This window comes from Carcharodon carcharias, chromosome 2, assembly GCF_017639515.1.
Source record: "Carcharodon carcharias isolate sCarCar2 chromosome 2, sCarCar2.pri, whole genome shotgun sequence".
Classification (NCBI taxonomy): domain Eukaryota; kingdom Metazoa; phylum Chordata; class Chondrichthyes; order Lamniformes; family Lamnidae; genus Carcharodon; species Carcharodon carcharias.
In genome coordinates, this window is record NC_054468.1 from 35,262,969 (window position 1) to 35,285,154 (window position 22,186).

At 44.9% G+C, this 22,186-nt stretch overlaps 1 protein-coding gene across 1 annotated transcript in view; it reads right to left on the minus strand.

Annotated features, from left to right (window-relative positions):
• Window positions 1-22,186, minus strand: part of LOC121287210 (uncharacterized threonine-rich GPI-anchored glycoprotein PJ4664.02-like) — a 248,842-nt gene that overhangs the window by 6,522 nt on the left and 220,134 nt on the right. The window contains exons 124-129 of the mRNA XM_041204885.1: window positions 16,737-16,862; window positions 11,520-11,645; window positions 10,116-10,241; window positions 6,459-6,584; window positions 3,281-3,406; window positions 1,774-1,899 (exon numbers count right to left, since the gene is read on the minus strand). Coding sequence (XP_041060819.1) covers window positions 1,774-1,899; window positions 3,281-3,406; window positions 6,459-6,584; window positions 10,116-10,241; window positions 11,520-11,645; window positions 16,737-16,862 — 756 coding nt within the window. The remainder of the gene's footprint in view (window positions 1-1,773; window positions 1,900-3,280; window positions 3,407-6,458; window positions 6,585-10,115; window positions 10,242-11,519; window positions 11,646-16,736; window positions 16,863-22,186) is intronic.

Consider the following 22,186-nt stretch of genomic DNA (forward strand, 5'->3'; position numbering starts at 1 on the left):
GGCCCATTCCACACTCCTGTGTGGTGGCGATCACCCAAGCCATCTTCCACTTTATCTGGAGGTTGAAAATAGATCGTGTCCGCAGGGGCGCGATGTACAAGCCTCGAGATAAAGGGAGAAAAAATGTGCCCAACATCGCCCTCCTACTGATGGCCACCTTTGTGAGTGGCTGCAGCTAGCGGTGTGTAGACACTCAGTATGCAAACACCAAGTGTCACTACATGCTGAGGTTCTACCTGTCCTCGGTGTTGTGAAGGATGGGTCTGGCCATGCTGCTGCAGAACGCTCCAAGTAGTTGGATCGTGCCGTACCACCTGTCCCTGGTGGGAAAATTTATGCAGAGAAACACCTTTGACCACAAGTCCATCAGGCAGTGGTCGGCACGTAACGTCTTAAAGGCCCTGCGGGAAAAGGAGAGGGTGGATCCTGTGGGATGGTTCCCTGAGCAGACTGACAAAGTCATTTGGCAGAATGCCTCATCACCAGAACTTTCCAACAAGCACCAAGACGTAGCTTGGCTGGTGGTGAGAAAGGCCCTCCCTGTCAGATCCTTCCTACACGCCAGGAGTCTCACCACCTCGGCACGTTGCCCTCAAGGTGGCTGTGGTGGGGAAGAGACTGTTGTTCACCTCCTTGTAGATTGTACCTTTGCAAAGAAGGTCTGGAGAGAGATGCAGTGGTTTCTGTCGAGGTTCATCCCAAGCAGTTCTGTGACACAGGACTCTGTGCTCTACGGGCTGTTCCCAGGGACACACACCGAGACAAACATCAACTGCAGCTGGAGGATCATCAACTCAGTGAAAGACGCTCTTTGGTCTGCCCGTAACTTGTTGGTCTTCCAGTGCAAAGAGTTGTCCCCAACCGAGTGTTGCAGACTGGCACATTCCAAAGTCCAGGACTACGTGCTGAGGGACGCACTAAAGCTTGGGGCAGCTGCCGCAAAGACGCAATGGGTGGAAGGGTCGCTGCCTAAGACTTTTCTGCCACAGTGCACCGAAGGGCTGGGAACTGTAAAGAGCCCCTCGGGATGAATGTCTGCCAATGATTGTAATATTCATTGTTTGTACTGATACACCTTGTGATTCATGTTGTAAAAGTTGAACGTGACTGTATTTTTGTGATGGTGATTTTGAAATGGTTTGAAATGTTTTTGAAGATTTAAGAATAAAGTATATTTTTGCAAAAAAAAATGTGTTGGTTGCAAATTCATTGATATCTGCACAAAAAAGTCCAATTATTCCTAGTTCAGTTCGATTTACGTTCGACCATACATTGTAATCATATGTTGCATGGTTTCAAAACATTATAATGCACCATATGATAATAGGTTCCCTTAACATTCAACAGCAATATCATGAGTGTTCTTTTTATAAAATTGTCATTATATCACCTTACTAAATGCATTGATACTATTGGCTATGACTTTCCTATCCTGCCCTCATCAAACTATAATGTTCCGGTCCTTATTCATGTTTAACAAAACGAACATTGAGTCATGGTGAGCCCAAGAACAAGCATTTGAGCAGAAATTGTGAAACTTAATTGCAATTTCAATGTGACTTATTCATTTATCTAAAAGGTACTATAATCTGCAAACATATATTTTGCATCTGTGCACATTATATTGAAGTCAGCTTCTGATTATTTAATTATTAAGGAGCACTAAGTCTTTGCTTGAAGCCAATTAGATTTGTAATGCTGTGATATCTAATAGATGGAGGGTAATTTGAAAATCAACAGTTGCCAAGAATCTGCATATTGAAGACTACCTACCATCACAAAGAGAAGTGTTTGTAACATTGGTGCTAAATCCAGGATCGCAACTGCAATTGAAGCTTCCAATTGTATTGGTGCAGATTTGTTGACAGGTTGATGTCTTGGTTAAACATTCATCGATATCTGCAAGAAATATATCAAATCATTCTTTCCACAGTGTGATTCACATTAGACAAAACATTTTCAAGCATTTTACATGCTTCCTTCTGGACTCTATAATGCTGGATTCTTCTGTTAATTCAACACCAAAATATTTAGTTTTGCTTTTCCATCAATACAAACTTTTACTGTATAACGGCTAAGTAATTATATTGGTGTCATTGGCCATGATTTTCTTCTTCTGCCTTCTTTAGCCTGCAAAGCTACACCTACCATTTAGGTGAATTGACAATGATGTTAGTTCATGGTAAGTCCAGAAGTGCAAAGAGCAAGTCGTTGATCAGAAATTGACAAACATTTTAACAATCTCCTAGTTATGATTGATTTAGCCCAATGCACACCATATTCTGCTGTCATAATATCCCTACTGCATTATGACACAGATTATTACTGTAATCCACTGATTGTGTAATACCTAAGGAGCCCTAAAGTGTTTGCAGCAACCTATCAAGATTTACAAGACATTCAGAGCTCTTGGATAGAAGATAATTCCAAAATCACCAATTGTAGATTATCACTGCACTTAAAAATTTGCCACATCACAAAGGGAGAATTTTGATCATGTTGGCACTGAAGCGAGGGTGGCAACTGCTTTTAAAGTTCCCATTTGTATTGGTGAAGATAAATTGACAGCTTGGGCATTGGTTGTACATTTATTGATATTTGCAGAAAAATGTCCATTCCTGAGTGTATCAGGGTCATATAAGACTTCAGAAGTTGTTGCACCAGCCCTTTTGTTAGTCAACCCAGGCCCAGATAAGGGCCACACGCTCAAGGGTATGAGCCATGGCCAGTGGCAGAACCAACAAATTCCAGTGGTGATAGCGAAACAATTAGAACATCTTAGGCAAGGGCTGTTTCACAATATCCATTCTATGAAGAGGAATTGTGTTTCTTTAATCACACATGAGGTAGACAATGGGAAAACACCTCACATATTTCTTTCCCAAGTCACATTGCTCAATGCTCAATGAAATTGAAAATGGACATTTCATCCAAGCAACGGAAGAGGAAAGTGCAAGACTCCAAGCTGTGCAAAAATGAGCAATGATCTCAGACAGATCACAATGATGAACGTTCCTACTGCCATTGATGCTAACCAGTTAGGATCCCTGATTGATAGCAAGTCACGAAGTGCAAAGCACATGCCATTGATTCAAAACTCTGAATCAGACATGCAAATTCCTAGTAATCTATGAATTTCTAAAAATTAAAACTGTCATCTGCAATCAAGATATAATTATTGCAAACAGGCACAAAATTTTTTTATACTCGTTCATGGGATGTGGTCATTGATTCACCAGTCATACGTTTCTGAGAATCTGCATGTTTGAAGATTGCCTACCTTCACAACGAGATGTGTTTGTCAAATTGGTGCTAAATCCAGGATGACAACTGCAATTGAAGCTTCCAATTGTATTGGTGCAGATTTGTTGACAGTTTGATGTGGTGGTTGCACATTCATCAATATCTGCAAGAAATATATCCAATTATTCCCTTGTCTAGTTTAATTCACATTAGACCATATATTTCCAGCAGGCTTGTCCAAAGTCCAGCCCAAAGTCCCGCATTGTGGCCCCTGGAGGTAGTTTTCAAAATGCCAGTAAACACAGTGGAAGATTCTTAAAGGAACTGTTCCTCCAATCACAGACTGTTCCTGTCCCACAAATGCAGGAGAGAAATCACCTGTGATTGGAGGAACAGCAAGACTGGCAGCAGCCAATGGGCTCTTCAAACTTAGGCATTAGGCGGAAGGAGCAAGAGAGAAAGTCTCTCGGTTTGGGGAGAGCGATACTGCTGGATGGGGGGTTAAGAGATACTCACTCCAGACTGGGCCACAACGGGAAGAGAGACTCACTCTGGATTGGACTGGGCTGGGCCACGTGGAAGAAGGAGAGTCTCGCTCCGGCTGGGCTGAGCCGGGTGGGAGAAGAATAGGCTCGCTCCAAGCTAGGCTAGGCCAGGTGGCAGGAGGAAAAACTCACTCCATGTTGTGCCGGGCCAGGTGTGGGAAGGAGAGGCATGCTCCATGCCCAGCCATGCCGGGGAAGGAGAGACTCACTCCGGGCCGAGGCATATGAGGAGGGAGAGTCTCGCTGCGGGTCGGAAGAGACTGCATGCAATGGTGTGAATGGGGGAGGTGCTGGTGGGTGCGTGGTGAGGATGAAAAGACTCACTGCCAAGGGGTGTGGGAGAGAGAGAGAGAGTGAGTGAGTGTGGGAGGGAGTGTGAGAAGAGAGGAGCGAGTTGGGGGGAATGAGTAAGTGTGGAAGGGAGCATGTGAGGATGGGCGGTGGGGTGTGTGAATGAGTATATGTGGGGGAGTGAGTGTGTGTGGGCGAGTGTGAGGGGGGGAGTGTGTATGTGTCTGGCTCACTCTCAATCTCAGGATTCGCATTCACTCTCACCCCCACACACCCACACAAAATCACACCCACTCACACGGCGGTGAGAGTGAGTGAGCATCAAAAATTAGGAGTGAGCCAGACAAATAGACTCTGTTCCTCTCACACTCTTATGTGATGGTTATTAATTACTCTTTAATTATCAATTTATTTCTTTGACATTGTTTTATTTTTACTCAGCAAGTAGCTTCTTTTCTTCATACCTCAACTTTATTTTGAAATTCATGTTTAATGTTGTGCCAAACTTTATCTTTCTGAAATTTGCTCATCGGCCCCTTGACTGAGGAGTCAATGGAAACGTGCTCCCCCATCCCCCACCACCACCACCACCCCACCTCCCCCCCCCCACCCCCCCCACCCCCCCACCAAGCGAAAAGGTTGGATAAGCCTGATTTTCAGCCGATGTCACAGGCTTCCAACAAATCCTTCAGGACTCGATAATGTTAAATTCCTCTGGAATTCAACAGCAATATATTTATTGTCAAATATAAAGTTTGGCTGTATATTGCCTAGGTAATTTTTTTGGTGTTATTAGCCACGAGTTTCTTCCTCTGCCCTCTCTAACCTACAATATCGCAGCTCCCATTTAGGCGAAGCGACAACAATGTTAATTAATGGCAAGTCCAGAAGTGCCTGGCACAAGCCACCCATCAGAAAGTGGCAAACTTTTTAACAATCTCCTAGTAATGACTGATTTGGCCCAATTTATACCGTATTCGGGCATCATAATGAATACATTGCATTGTGGCACAGATTATTATTGTGATCCACTGATTCCCTAACACCTTGCAAGCCCTAAGGTATTTGCTTTTAAATCTGGATGTACAAGACATTCAGAGCTCCTGGATAGAATATAACTCCAAAATCGTCAATTGCAGAGTATCTCTGCTATTACAAATTTCTGACAATCACTAGGGAAGACCTTGGTCATGTTGGCGCTGAAGCCTGGACAGCAACAGCATGTAAAGCTCCCATTTATATTGGTGTAGATTTGCTGACAACTTGATGTGTTGATTGCACATTCCTCGCTCCTTGCAGAAAAAAGTACATTGATGAGTGTATCAGGGTCATTTGAGACCTCAGGAGTTGTTGTACCTTTCATTTTGCTAGTCAACCCCGGCTCAAGTAATGGTCACATGCTCAATGGTATGAACCATGGCCAATGGCAGAACCAGCAAATTCTAATGGCAATGGTGAAAGAACGAGCCCTCGGGGGATAAGGGCTGTTTCACAATGTCCATTCTATGAAGGGGATTTGTGTTTCTTTTTAATGCACTTGAGGTAGGCAATAGGAAAGCACCTCACATATTTCCTTCCCAAGTCATATTGCTCAATGCTCACTGAAATTGAAAATGGCCATTACCTACAAGCAATGGAAGAGGAAAGTGCAAGGCTGCAAGGCCGTGCAGAATTGAGCAGAGCTCTCAGACAGATCACAATGATGAATGTATTGATTCTCTTGGCCAGGACATTCTGCTACAGCCCTCATCAAACTACAACACACCTACCCCATGGGTGCTAAACAATGAGGATCCCTGATTAATGGCAAGTTCAGAAGTGCAAAGCACATGCCATTAACCCAAAATAATAAATCACACATCCAAGTTCCGAGTAGTCTATGAATTTCAAAAAATGAAAACCGTCACAAGCAATCAAGATATAATTATTACAAACAGGCACAGATTTTTTTTTCTATTCATTCATTGTGATGTGGCCATTGTTGGCTAGGTCATCATTTATTGCCCATGAACTGAGTGGCTGGCTAGGCCATTTCAGTCGGCGTGTACTGGTCAACCACATTACTGTGGGTCTGGGGTCACATGTCAGCCAGGCCAGTTGACAATGGTTTCAACGGACATCATTTAAATTCAAATTCCACCATCTGCTCTGGCAGGATTCGAACCTGTGTGCCTGGAGCATTACCTGGGATTTCCAGTTAGTGACAATACCACTACAACACCAGTTCACCATTGTTGTCAACCACAATGGTAATTTTGAAGGAACACAAGGAGATCATTTGTAGTCATCTAGAATGTGCAGGGCAATGAGAGCCATTAGATATAGTGTGATACGCCAATCATCAGTTTGTGAGAATCTGCATGTTTGAAGATTGCCTACCATCACAAAGAGAAGTGTTTGTCACATTGGTGCTAAATCCAGGATTGCAACTGCAATTGAAGCTTCCAATTGTATTGGTACAGATTTGATGACAGGTTGATGTGTTGGTTGCACATTCATCGACATCTGCAAGAAATATATCCATTTATTCCATTGTCTAGTTTAATTCACATTAGACCACACATTTTCAGCAGGCTTGTCCAAAGTCCAGCCCAAAGTCCCACATTGTGGTCCCTGGAGGTAGTTTTCAAAATGCCAGTAAATGCAGAGGAAGATTCTTAAAGGAACTGTTCCTTCAGTCACCAGCTGTTCCTGTCCCGCAAATGTGGGAGAGAAGCTGCCTGTGATTGGAGGAACAGCAATACTGGCAGCAGCAAGTGGGCTCTGTAAACTCAGGTATAGGGGGGAGAGAGTGAGAGAGAACCGGTTTGGCAAAAGCGCTACTGCTGGATGGGGGAATGAGAGACTCACTCCAGACTGGGCTGAGCCGGGTGTGGGGAGGAGAGACTTACTCCAGTCTGGGCTGGATCAGCAAGGAGATTCTCGCTCCGGCAGGGCCTGGCCGGGAGGGGGAAGAAGAGACTCGCTGCGGGTCGGAAGAGACTGCATGCGATGGTGCAAATGAGGGAGGTGGCGGGTGCATGTTGTGGATGAAAAGGCTCACTGCCCAGGGGTATGGAGGAGAGGGGGTGCGAGTTGGGGGGACTGAGTGAGTGTCAAGCGAGTGTGCGAAGATGGGCGGTGAGGTGTGTGTGGGGTAGTGAGTGTGTGGCGATTGATTGTGTGCGGGGAGGGAGTGTGTGTGTGTCAGGCTCACTCTCAGTCTCAGGATTCACATTCACTCTCACCCCGACACACCAACACACAATCACACAGCGGTGAGAGTGAGTGAGCATCAAAAATTAGGAGTGAGCCAGACAAATAGACTCTGTTCCTCTCACACCCTTATGTGATGGTTATTAATTACTCTATTAATTATCAATTTATTTTTATGACTGCTTTATTTTTGCTCAGCAAGTTGCTTCTTTTCTTCATACCTCAACTTTATTTTGAAATTCATGTTTAATGTTGCGCCAAACCTTGTTTTTCTGAAATTTGCTCATCATTTGCTTGATTGAGAAGTCAATGGAAATGTGCCCCTCCCCCGCTCCCCCCACCCCCACCCCCTCAAGTGAAAAGGTTGGATAAGCCTGATTTTCAGCCTATGTCACAGGCTTCGGACAAATCCTTCAGGACTCAATAATGTTAAATTCCTCTGGAATGCAACAACAATATATTTATTGTCAAATATAACATTTGGCTGTATATTGCCTAGGTAATTTTTTTGGTGTTATTGGCCATGAGTTTCTTCCTCTGCCCTCTCTAACTTATAATGTTGCAGCTCCCATTTAGGCAAAGCGACAACAATGTTAATTAATGGCAAGTTCCGTCCATCAGAAAGTAGCAAACTTTTTAACAAATGACTGATTTAGCCCAATATATACCGTATTTGGGCGTCATAATGAATACATTGCATTGAGGAAGAAATTATTATCATGATCCACTGATTCCCTAACACCTAGCAAGCCCTAAAGTCTTTGCTTCTAAACCTAGATTTACAAGACATTCAGAGCTCTTGGATAGACTAGAATTCCAAAATCATCCATTGCAGAGTATCTCTGCAATTAAAAATTGCAATTAAAAAAAAATCGCAAAGGGAAGGTTTTGGTCATGTTGGTGCTGAAGCCTGGGTGGCAACAGCATGTAGAGCTCCCATTTGTATTGGTGCAGATTTGTTGACAACTTGATGTGTTGATTGCACATTCCTATCTTCTTGCAGAAAAAAGTCCATTCATGAGTGTGTGAGGGTCATTTGAGACCTCAGGGGTTGTTGCACTTGTCACTTTGCTAGTCACCCCCGGCTCAGGTAAGGGTCACATGCTCCAGGGTTTGAGCCATGGCCAGGGGCAGAACCAACAAATTGCAGTGGTGATGGCAAAAGAACTAGAACCTCGAGGGATAAGGTCTGTTTCACAATGTCCATTCTATGAAGAGGACTTATGTTTCTTTAATCACACATGAGGTAGGCAATGGGAAAACACACTACATATTTCTTTCCCAAGTCACATTGCTCAATGCTCACTGAAACTGAAAATGGACATTTCTAATAAGCAATGAAAGAGGAAAGTGCAAGACTGCAAGCCTTGCAGAAATCAGCAGAGGTCTCAGACAGATCACAATGATGAATGCATTGATTCTCTTGGTTGTGATGGGCTGCAACTGCCCTCATCAATCTACAACATTCCTACCCCCACTGATGCTAAACAATTAGGATCCCTGACTAATGGCAAGTCCAGAAGTGCAAAGCACATGCTGTTGATCCAAAATTCTGAATCATGCATGCAGTTTCACTGTAGTCTATGAATTTACCATAATGGAAACTGTAATGTACAATCGACATATAATTGTAGCATAGGGGCACAGATTATTGACATCAACCTCTGATTGTTTAATTGCAAATGAATACATAGAGCTTGTTTGTAGCCGGAAAGATTATGCAGGGTTTTGAGACCGGTTAGACCAAGTATGATTTGCCAACAATCAGTTTCTGAGGAAGCATGGTAGCTGAATTTGCAGATGACACAAAGTTAGGGAGGAAAGTAATTTGTGAAGAGCACATAAGGAGATTGCACATGGATATAGATAGGTTGAATGAGTGGGCAAAAATATGGCAGATGGAGTATAAGGTGGGAAAATGTGAAATTCAATTTGGCAGGAAGAATAAAAAGCAGAATATTACTTAAAGAGAAATTGGCTGCAGAATTTGGTGCTGCTGAGGGATCTAGGTGTTCTCACGCATGAGTCACAAAGAATATGCAAGTACAGCAAGTAATTAAGCAGGTTAATAGAATGCAATTCTTTATTACGAGAGGGATTGAACATAAAAGTAAGGATGTTATGCTTCAGTTATACGGGCATTGGTGAGACCACATCCCGAATACTGTGTGCAGTTAAGGAAGGATGTAAATGCACTGGAGGTGGTTCAGAGGAGGTTTACTAGATTGATACATGGAATGAACGAGTGGTCATATTAGGAAAGGATAGATGGACTGGGCTTGTTTCCATTAGAGTTTAGAAGAGTGAGGGATGACTTGATTGAAGTATAAAAGATCTTGAACGGTATTGACAAGATGGACGTGTAAAGGATGTTTCCTCTTGTGGATGAGTCCAGAGCTAGGGGACAATGTTTTAAAATTGGCAGATGCCCTTTTAGAACAGAGGTGAGGAGAATTTTTTCTCTCAAAGGTTTGTATGACTTTGGAACTCTCCATCTCAGAAGGCGGTGAAAGCGGAGTCATTGAATATTTTTAAGGCGGAGGTAGATAGATTCTTGTTAGACAGGGCAATCAAAGGTTATCGGGTGTAGATTGGAACGTGGAATTCAAAACACAAACAGATCAGCCATGACATTGGTCAATGGCACAGCAGGCCCCAGGGTCTGAATGGCCTACTTCTGCTCCTATTTCGTATTGTATATTCGTCTGTATAATTACTTAATTATTAATGAGCAGGTCCTTGCATGAAGCCACTTAGTTTGCAAAGTTGTGATATCTGTTAGATGGACGCAATTTGCAAATCACTAATTGCAGATAATCATTGCATTTGAAGATTTCCTACCATTACAAAGAGATGTGTTTGTCATGTTTATGCTGAAGCCAGGGTGGCAAGTGCAATTGAAGCTTCCAATTGTGTTGGTGCACATTTGTTGACAGGTTGATGTGTTGGTTGCACATTCATCGATATCTGCAAAAAAAAAATTCAATTATTCCTTGCTCAGTTTGATTCACATTAGACCATACATTTTCAGCCTATGTAACATGCTTCCAGCACATCCTTCTGGACTTTATAATGTTAAACTCTTCTGTAACTCAGCAGCTATATATTCAGTTTTGCTTTTCTCTCAGATACACTATTTGGCTGTATGATGCTTAAAACAATTGCAATGCTGTTATTGGCCATGATTTTCTTCTTCTGACCTCTCTAACCTACAAGGTTACAACTAACATTTAGGTGAATCGACAGCAATGATAATTAATGGCAAGGCCAGAAGGCAAGGAACATGCCGTTGATCAGAAAGTACCAAATGTTTTATCAATGTCCTAATAGTCATTGATTTAGCCCAATGAAGCCAGGTGATGATGCCAGGATGGCAACTGCATGGTAAATTCCCATTTGTATTAATGCAGATGAGTTGACAAGTTGATGTGTGGTTGTACATTCATTGATGACTACAGAGAAAAATCCATTCATGAGTGTATCAGGGTCCTTGAAGACCTCAGGGGTTGTGCACCTATTCTTTTGCTAGTCACTCCAAGCTCAGGTTAGAGTCACATGCTCCAGAGTATGAGCCATGGCCAAAGGCAGAACTAGCAAATTCCAGTGCTGATGGCAAAATAACTAGAACCTCGAGGGACAAGGACAGTTTTACAATGTCCATTTTATGAAGAGGACTTGTGTTTCTTTAATCACACATGAGGTAGGCAATGCGAAAGTACCTGATATATTTCTTCCCAAATCGCATTGCTCAGTGCTCACTGAAGTTGAAAATGGGCATTATTTTATAAGCAATGGAAGAGGAAAGTGCAAAGCACCATGCCATGCAGAGATGAGCAGAGATCTCAGACAGATTACAATGACGAATGCATTGATTCTCTTGGTTGCGATGGTCTGGAACTGCCCTCATCAAACTGCAACATTCCTACCCCCCCATAGATGCTAAACAACTAGGATCCCTGATAAATGGCAAGTCCAGAAGTGCAAAGCACATGCCATTGATCCAAATTTCTGAATCATACATACAATTTCATCGTTATCTATGAATTTACCACAATTGAAACCGTAATCTGCAATCAACTTATAATGATTACATTCGGGCAGATTATCATCATCAACCTCTGATTGTTTAATTGAGAAGGAACACAAAGACTTTGTTTGCAGCCATCTAGCATTGAGAGCGGTTGCAACTAGTGTGATTCACCAATCATCAGTTTGTGAGAATCTGCATGTTTGAAGATTGCCTACCATCACAATGAGAAGTGTTTGTCACATTGGTGCTAAATCCAGGACGGCAACTGCAATTGAAGCTTCCAATTGTATTGGTGCAGATTTGTTGACAGGTTGGTGTGTTGGTTGTACATTCATCGATATCTGCGAATAAAAGTCCAATTATTCCTCGTTCAATTCGATTGACATTCGACCGTACATTGTAATAATACATTGCTTGTTTTCAAAACATTATAATGCACCATATGATAGGTTCCTTTTACATTAAACTGCAATATCATGAGTATTCTTTTTCTTTCAATTATAAAATTAACATTAAATAACCTACCAAATGTATTGATACTATTAGCTATGAATTCCCTATTCTGCCCTCATCAAACTTTAATGCTCCAGTCCTGATTTATGATAAACAAAAGGAACATTGAATAATGCTGAGTCCAAGAACAAACATTTGAGCAGAAATTATGAAACTTAATTGCAATTTCATCATAATGTATTGATTTATCCATACATACCATATTCTGCAAACAAATTATATCTATTATTTCTGTGCGCATTATATTGAAGTCAGCTTCAGAGTGAAGGCACCCCTCGGTAGCAGCAACCACAATATGATTGAATTTTACATCCAGTTTGAAAGGAAGAAGAGTTGGTCTAAGGCTAGTATTTGAAACTTAAATAAGGGCAACTATGTGGGCATGAAAGCTGAGCTAGATGAAATGTATTGGGATATTAGACTAGGGGATAGAAGCAGTGACAGACATTTAAGGGTTTCTTTCAGAATACTCATAGGAAGTATATTCCTACTACAAGGAAAAATTCCAAAGAGAGGACCCAGCATCCGTGATTAACCAACGAAGCTAAAGAAAGCATCAAACCTAAAAAAAAAGCATATAACTGCACAATGATCAGTGGCAGGTCAGGTGATTGGTCAAAATATAAAGAACAGCAGAGAATGACTAAAAGGTTAAGCAGGAGTAGGAAATTAGAGTATAAGAGGAAGCTAGCTAGAAATGGAAAAATGGATAGCTAGGTACTTAAAAAGGAAGAGTAAGTTAAGTGAATGTGGTCCACTAGAGAGTGACAATGGGGAGTTAACGGTAGGTAATAAGGAAATGGCAGATGAAACAAACAAATATTTTGCTTCTGCCTTCACGATACAGGACACAAAAAACATTCCAGTAATAACTGTAAATCCAGAGGTGGAAGGGAGAGGGGAACTTGGTGAAATTACAATCGCTAGGGAAGCTGTACTGAACAAACTGATGGAGCTGTGGGCTGCCAAGTCTCTGAGTCCAAATGGACTTCATCCTAGGGTCTTAATGAGGTAGTAGATGCATTGGTGTTAATTTTCCAAAATTCCCTAGATTATAGAAAGATTCCATCAGACTGGAAAGTAGCAAATATAACCCTTCTATTCCAGAAAGGAGGGAAGCAGAAAACAGGAAATTTGAGGCCAGTTAGCTTGACATTTGTCATGGGGAAGGTGTTGGAATCTGTCATTAAGGAGATTATAGCTGGGCATTTAGAGACACCCAAGGTAATCAGGAAGAGTCAGCATGGTTTTGTGAAAGGGAAATCATGTTTAACCAATTTTTTGGAGTTCCTTGAAGGAGTAACAGGCAGTGTGGATAAAGGGGAGCCTGTAGACATGCTGTACTTTGATTTCCACAAGGCGTTTGATAAGATGCCACATCAAAGTTTATTGTGTAACATAGAATATCGTGGTGTAGGTGGTAAAGCATGGTTAGAAGATTGACTGGCTGGCAGGAAACAGAAAGTATGGGTAGATGGGCCTTTTTCTGAATGGCAGGATATGACGCATGGAGTCTGTGCTGGAGCCTCAAATTTTTACAACTTGTATCAATGACTTAGGTGAGGAGAGAGAAGGCATGATAGCCAAATTTGCAGATGACACAAAGATAGGGAGGAAAGTATTTGTGAAGAGGACATAATGAGGTTGCAGATGGATATAGATTGGTTGAATGAGTGGGCAAAAATATGGAGGATGGAGTATAATGTGGGAAAATGTGAAGTTGTTCACTTTGGCAGGAAGAATAAAAAGCTGAGTATCAATTAAACAGAGGGTGGCTGCAGAATTCCATGCTGCAGAGGAATCTGGGGGCAGAATTTTCTGCCTATCGGGCGGGCGGGCGGAGCTGCAGCGGCCGCGGGTGGACATGGACCTGATCGGCACCCGCAATCGGGTCCGCACCGCCATTTTGTGCAGGTGGGCCAATTTAGGCCCACCCAGTGCAGTTGCCGACTCCTGTGAATAGCAGGAGTGTGCGGGCTGCGGCAGGCATGCACAGGCCGTCGGGTCTAATGGCGACCCAGCAGTCTGTTTAAAGGAAGGCCTGGCAGCCTCCTGTAGGCTGCTCACAATGGCCACTTCCAGGTCACACCACAGGAGGTCGGCTGAGCAGGGCATGCTGGAGGGAAGGGTAGAGGAGCAGGGCAGGCTGCAGGGTAGGGCAATGCACTCCTCGCTTTTCTGATCACTGCCCTGCTGCCCTCTTCGAGGAGGTGGCAGCACAGTAGGAGGTGTTGGTCCCCCAGGATGTGAGGAGGAGCCTCCCCCACATGACTAATCATGCCTGGGAGGAGGTGGCAGAGGTAGTGAGCTCCCGTGACTGATGAGGTGATTTGTTGTGCTCTGGAAAGGTGAGTACCATGTTGTGTGGAGCTAGCTGAAGGTTCATTGGATTAAAGTCTTCCAGGTGCCCCTGCCTCCTTGGTGTAGTCGTGGGTCAGCCCCTCATCATTCCCCTGTGCATGCTCATCCTCAGAATCAGTGCTGGACTCATCATGTGCAGGCGCAGCCACTGCGTCAACATCGTCATCATCCACTGCGGCCCCCACCTTACAGCACAAGATTGTAGAGAGCGCAGCATGCAACCACTATCACCGAGACACAATCTGGGTGGTACTGGAGTGCAGCCCTTGAGCGGTCCAGGCATCGGAAGCGCATCTTGAGAAGACCGATGGCTCTCTCCACCACAGCTGTTGTGGAGGCGTGGGTCTTATTGTACTGCTGCTCAGCTTCTGTTCTTGGATGGTGGAGAGGCGTCATGAGCCACCTTCTGAGGAGATAGCCCTTGTCACCCAGTAGCCATCTATCAAGCTGGGCTGGAGCACTGAAGAGCCCCAGCACCCGGGAGTGTCTGAGGATGTAGGGGTCGTGGGAGCTGCGTGGGTACCTTGCACAGACTTGTAGAATCAGCATCCTGTGATCACACACTATCTGCACGTTCATGGAGTAGAAGCCCTTCCTGTTGATGAAGGCAATGGGCTCACCTGCTGGCGCCTTGATGGCCACATGTGTGCAGTCTATTGCACCCTGGATGCGGGGGAAGCCAGCAATGGCCACAAAGCCTCTGGCTCGCTATGTCTGGCTTGCCTGGTCCCAACGGAAGTGGATGAAGGTCAATGCACATCTGAACAGAGCGTCTGTAACCTGCTTGACATAAGTGTGGACAGCTGATTGGGAGACACCGCACAGATCACCCACCGAGCCCTGGAAGGAGCCAGAGGAATAGACGTTGAAGGCAGCTGTGACTTCCAGAGCCGGTGACATGGGGTGTCCACCCACAGAGTTAGGGGAGATCTCAGGCCCAATCATCTGACAGATATAGTTGACTGTCTCCCTTGACAGTCGGAGCCTCCTTCGACTGCGCCTCAGTCATATTGAGGTAGCTGCTTCACTGCCTGTATACCCTGGCAGCAGGATAGTGGCATCTTCTGCAGCTCCTTCCACCTTGGACTACCTCTTGGCCCTGCGCCCCTTGTGCATGCACCTGTACTCCCAAAGGTGGCTCCCCGGAGGCTGATTGTGCACTCCTGGCCCCTCCTTATTCTAGCCCTCCTGTCCTCCTCAGAGGAGCTGTCTCCAGTGGACATGTCAGAACCCATACCCAGGCTAAAAGGAGGCCTCCAGAAAACTGCAGGCCTGATAAAGATTACTGACTGAAGAGTGTTGAACTGAAGGTTCAAAGTGCACAGGAAGCTGCTGGAATTCGTTCTGAACTGCTACAGATCACACAGACAAGTTTAAAAAACTTTTTGCAATAAAGACTCACAGACCAGATTGACGAACCTACTGAGCCCTCTTATCCCGCCCGTGGATGAGTTTCATTAAAAAGTCTCTTACCCACATGCCCGTTGCACCTGTGCGCCAACCCAAAGATCGCATGGGTGCCTGAAAATCACCATCGATTGATGATTTAAGGGCCTTAACTAGCCCATTAATTAGTGGCAGGCGTGCATCGAATTTCATCACGATGGCACGCGGTGACATCAGGACACTCGCTCAACGTCACCGTGCATCATTTTACACACTGGCATGCGGAGCCCGCCCCCCACAATTCAAACAGAAAATTTTGCCCTAGGTGTTCTCATGCATGAGTCACAAAAAGTTAGTATACAGGTACAGCAAGTAATTAAGAAGCCTAATAGAATGCTATTCTTTATAATGAGAGGAATTGAACATAAAAGTAAGGATGTTATGCTTCAGTTATATGGGCATTGGTGAGACCACATCCTGAATACTGTGTGCAGTTTTGGTCTCCTTATTTAAGGAAGGATGTAAATGCATTGGAGGCGATTCAGAGGAGATTTACTGGATTGATACCTGGAATGACCGGGTTGTCATATGAGGAAAGGTTTGACAAACTGGGCTTGTTTCGATTAGAGTTTAGAAGAGTGAGGGATGACTTGATTGAAGTATATAAGATCTTGAATGGCATTGACAAGATGGATGTGGAAAGGATGTTTCCTCTTGTGGGTGAGTCCAGAACTAGGGGGCAATGCTTTAAAATTGGCAGTTGCCCTTTTAGGTCAGTGATGAGGAGAATTTTTTTCTTTCAGAGGGCTGTATGATTTTGGAACTCTCCATCTCAGAAGGCGGTGGAAGCGGGGTCATTGAATATTTTTAAGGCGGAGGTAGATAGATTCTTGTTAGACAGGGCAATCAAAGATTATCGGGTGTAGATTGGAATGTGGAATTTGAAACACAAAGAGGTCAGTTGGTCAATGGCAGAGCAGGCCCGAGGGTCTGAGTGACCTACTTCTACTCGTATTTCGTATGTTCGTATTTTCATCTGTTCAATTATTTAATTATTAAGGAGCAAGTCCTTGCATGAAGCCATTTAGTTTGCAAAGTTGTGCTATCTGTTAGATGGATGCAATTTGCAAATTATCAATTGCAGAGAATCAGTATGTTTGAAGGTTGCCTACCATTACAAAGAGAAGTGTTTGTCACATTGGTGCCAAATCCAGGATCGCAACTGCAATTGAAGCTTCCAATTGTATTGGTGCAGATTTGAGGACAGGTTGATGTGTTGGCTGCACATTCATCAATATCTGCAAAAAAAAAATCTAATTATTCCTTGCTCAGTTTGATTCACATTAGGCCATACAATTTCAGCCTATGTAACATGCTTCCAGCACAACTCCTGGACTTCATAATGTTAAATTCCACTGTAATTCAACAGCAGTAAATTCAGTTTTTTGCTTTTCTCTCAGGTATAATGTTTGGCTTAAACAATGGTATTGCTGTTATTGGCCATGATTTTCTTCTTCTGACCTCTCTAACCTACAAGGTTACAACTGCCATTTAGGTGAATCGACAGCAATGATAATTAATGTCAAGGTCAGAAGGCAAGGAACATGCTGTTCATCAGAAAGTACCAAACTTTGTATCAATCTCCCAGTAATCTTTGTTTTAGCCCAATGAAGCCAGGTGCTGAAGCGAGAATGGCAACTGCATGGTAAATTCCCATTTGTATTAATGCAGCTGAGCTGACAAGCTGATGTGTGGCTGTACATTCATCGATATCTGCAGAGAAAAGTCCTTTCATTTGTATATCAGGGTCATTGGAGACCTCAGGGGTTGTTGCACCTGCACTTTTGCTAATCATCCCAGGCTCAGTTAAGGGTCAGTGTCATGAAGCTATTAACGTATATGATATTTTGGAAAATATTTTTCATTTAAAATAGAGGTTGGTCTATGGGTCTGTCTGAATTGGATTGAAGCCAGCTAGTCTGGGTGCTTTGATATGTACTAGTTTTGATATGTAAGGGAGATAGCATACATTTGCATTTTTTGAACAGCGCATTCAAGAAGTGGGGTGAAAACTTGAAGCCTTTCTAACAGCTACCAAGCAATATGTTTATATTGCTAATAAAATTGGTACAATGAATGGGATTTCATTGTTAAAAAGTAAAGTTCAAGGAGACTGGTGAGACAATGAATTCATTCAATGGTGGTAGGTATAACTTCAGTTGTTTCCAGGATTGCAGAGCAGAGGCAATGTAAGATCAAAAGGCAGCTACAAGCCTCCAACAGGCTCCAGCATGAAAGGAACCTCATTTTGAACTTGTAAGGTGAAAATGCTTTGCCTGGTGTTTGGTTAAGTCTATGGGTTGCTGTTGCCTTGATGGAGATTAGTTTAAGAGTTTGTTAAAAGTTATGATAGTAGTAATTTGTAGCCATGTGTATATATTTTATCCTATGTAAATTAATAAAATGTTTCAATTAGTTTAATGTAAAGCCTCAAGAACTGATGGTCTGATTCCTGAATTTAGAGTCGCATCTCAAACATAACACTTAAAATTATAGGTTATGACGGTTGTTTAAAGCTTCCCTCTGGGATTTTTGAATAACTCCACTTTACCAACTGCATTGGTCATAACATTACACAGGAGCATTACCCAGGGTTTCCAGTCCAGTGACAATACCATTACAGCACCACCTCCCCATTGTCGCCAACCACTGATTGTTTAATTTTGAAAGAACACAAGGAGGTCATTTGTAGTCATCTAGAATGTGCAAGGCATTGAGAGCCATTAGATGTAGTGGGATTCACCAAACATCAGTTTCTGAGAACCTGCATGTTTGAAGTTTGCCTACCATCACAAAGAGAAGTGTTTGTCACATTGGTGCTAAATCCAGGGTGGCAACTGCAATTGAAGCTTCCAATTGTATTGGTGCAGATTTGTTGACAGGTTGAATGTGTTGATTGCACATTCATCAATATCTGCAAGAAATATATCAAATTATTCCTTGTTTAATTTGATTCACATTAGACCACACATTTTCAGCAGGCTTGTCCAAAGTTTGGCCCGAAGTCCCGCATTGTGGCCCCTGGAGGACATTTTCAAAATGGCGGTAATTGCAGTGAAAGATTTTTAAAGCAACTGTTCCTCCAATCACAGGCTGTTCCTGTCCCACAAATGTGGGAGAGAAGCCGCCTGTGATTGGAGGAACAGAAAGACTGGCAGCAGAAAATGGGCTCTGTAAACTCAGGTATTGGGAGGTGAGAGTGAGAGAGAAAGTCTGCCAATTTGGGGAGAGCGAGTCTGCCAGGTGGGGTAAAGAGAGACTCATTCCATACCAAGTGGGTGAAGGAGAGACTTTCTCCAGGCAGGCCTGTTCAGGTTGTGGAAGGAGAGACTTGCTCTGGGCCGGGCTGGGTGGGGGAAAGGAGAGATTCGCTCTGGGCTGGGCTGTGCTGGGCCGGGTGGGGGAAGGAGAGACTCGCTCCATGCTGGACTGGGCCAGGTGAGGGAAGGAGAGACTCGCTCCATGCTGAACTGGGCCAGGTGCGGGAAGGAGAGACTCGCTCCATGCTGGACTGGGCCAGGTGCGGGAAGGAGAGACTCGCTCCATGCTGGACTGGGCCGGGTGGGGGAAGGAGAGACTCGCTCCATGCTGGACTGGGCCGGGTGCAGGAAGGAGAGACTCACTCCATGCTGGACGGGGCCGGGTGAGGGAAGGAGAGACTCGCTCCATGCTGGACTGGGCCGGGTGGGGGAAGGAGAGACTCGCTCCATGCTGGACTGGACCGGGTGAGGGAAGGAGAGACTCGCTCCATGCTGGACTGGGCCAGGTGCAGGAAGGAGAGACTCGCTCCATGCTGGACTGGGCCGGGTGGGGGAAGGAGAGACTCGCTCCATGCTGGACTGGGCCAGGTGCAGGAAGGAGAGACTCGCTCCATGCTGGACTGGGCCGGGTGGGGGAAGGAGAGACTCGCTCCATGCTGGACTGGGCCAGGTGCAGGAAGGAGAGACTCGCTCCATGCTGGGCCAGGCCAGCTGGGAGGACAGACTCACTGTGGGCAGGAAGATGTAGACATTGCTGCATGCAATAGAGCGAACAGGGGAGGTGGGGGGTGCATGGTGAGGATGAAAAGACTTGCTGCCCAGGGGTGTGTTAGAGAGAGAGAGAGGGAGAGAGTGAGGGAGTGAGTGAGTGTGAGAGAGAGTAGGGGATGGCGGGGATGTCATGAGCAAGTGTGGGAAGGAGGGGGGTGTGGGGAGGTGTGAGTTGTGGGAGTGAGAGAGTGTGTGGGGGAGTGAGTGTGTGTGTGCGAGTGTGAGGGGGGGAGTGTGTATGTGTCTGGCTCACTCTCAATCTCAGGATTTACATTCACTCTCACCCCCACACACCCACACAAAATCACACCCACTCACACGGCGGTGAGAGTGAGAGCATCAAAAATTAGGAGTGAGTCAGACAAAAAGACTCGTTCCTCTCACACTCTTATGTGATGGTTATTAATTACTCTTTAATTATCAATTTATTTATTTGACATTGCTTTATTTTTACTCAGCAAGTTGCTTCTTTTCTTCATACCTCAACTTTATTTTGAAATTCATGTTTAATGTTGCGCCAAACCTTATCTTTCTGAAATTTGCTCATCGGCCCCTTGACTGAAGAGTCAATGGGAATGTGCACCCCCCCCCCCCGCCCCCCCCCCCAATCGCTCCTCCCACCCCCCCCCCCCACCCCCCAAGTGAAAAGGTTGGATAAGCCTGATTTTCAGCCTATGTCACAGGCTTCCAACAAATCCTTCTAGACTCGATAATGTTAAATTCCTCTGGAATTCAACAGCAATATATTTATTGTTAAATATAACATTTGGCTGTATATTGCCTAGGTAATTTTATTGGTGTTGTTGGCCATGAGTTTCTTCCTCTGCCCTCTCTAACCTAAAATGTTGCAGCTACTATTCAGGAGAAGCAACAACAATATTAAATAATGGCAAGTCCAGAAATGCCTGGCACAAGCCGTCCATCAGAAAGTGGCAAACTTTTTAACAATCTTCAAGGCCTGAGTTTTACGCATGGTGGGCACGCGTGATCGGTAGGCCTGCAATCGGTCGGGAAATGGGTCGCTGACCACAGTTGGCCCCTGATTTCACGCTGGCTGGCCAATTAAGGCCTGCGCAGCAAGAATCACATCCTCCCAATGGTCGGGAAGGGGCAGGTGGGGTGGGAGGACTATCAGCCGCCGGTCCAATGGCGACCCGGCGGCTGGTTTAGAAATGGCACAGGCAGCTCCTTGAAGGCTACCAGGGAAGAACATATCTTCTGCGTTACGAACACGAAGTTACAGCATCAAGAAAGTCTGGAGGCGCCAAGCGGGAAGGCAGGTCGGGTGGGCACTCGGCCCCCCACCCCAGTTTTCTGATGAGTGCCTTGCGGTCCTCCTGGAGGAGGTGGCTGCCAGGAGGGACACCCATGTTCCCAGAGGTGGAATGAGGAGTCCACCACACCTAACAAAAAGAGCTTGGGAGGGGGTGGCAGCACAGGTTAGCAGCCACAACGTTGTGCAGTGCACATGGGTGCAGTGCCATAAATGGTTTAACGATCTGCTGCGCTCAGGAAGGGTGAGTAGCATGTTGGCATGGATCAATGTGTTGAAGTGTTAAGGCCTAGCTGTCCCCTTGTTGAACTCAGAGCCTGGGTTCTAACTGGCAATGCCAAAGGGAGCTGGGTAAGGGGTGAGCCCTGGCTGCTTGGACTGAGTGTCTTGCGGCTCGAGGGCCACAATTTGGATCTGCCCTGCTAGGTACTCCTCAAGTGGGGTTGGCCAGACTGCAATGGTGCTGCAGGTAGAGAGTGGACTAATCAATGCTCCTCTGTCCTTTTAGGAGAAGACATCCCATTACAACATGGAAAGGTTGCGGACAGGTGGAGGGTCCCCAAACTTCCTAATCCTAACCAGATTCGAGGAGGACATCTTGGAGCTGGAGCGGCACCAAAGACCTTGGTCAACCAGCCGCAGAGAGGCTGAGGTGCCAGACAAGTAGAAGGGTGCAGTGCACAGAGGTGAGAATTTCAGACGGTGCAAAAATTCTTGTGTAACCTTCTCATTGATAGGAGCCTCAAAACTGGATTTCCCATTGATCATTGAAAGATGATGGCACCATGATGCAGATCTCCATTCTCTTACTAGTGTGTTCGCCATGCACAGTGACAGTGTGCGACTTAAACTAATCACATGTGGTTGTTCTCCCTGAGATTCACCAGCACGCACTCAATCTCAAGACCCCGAAGAGCCACCCCTGATGCCAGAGGACCGCCAGGCTTCACGTGTGCCTGCGTCATACCTGCTCTCTGAGCCAGACACCACCGCAGATACCAGCACCTCAATGGGCATTAGATCCACTGCTAGAATGTCGGAGTACAGTGGTGGGGGCACTTCACAATCGCCTGAGGAGCAGGCGGAGGCAGAGAACGCCCAGGGTGCTGGCAGTTGGATGACTGCAGGAGACCAGGACGATGCACGGTCGAAGGCAGATGATGAGAAAAGTATAGGATTCGAAGCTGTGCAGAAATGAGCAGAGATCTCAGGCAGATCACAGTGACTAATGTATTGATTCTCTTGATTAGGACATTCT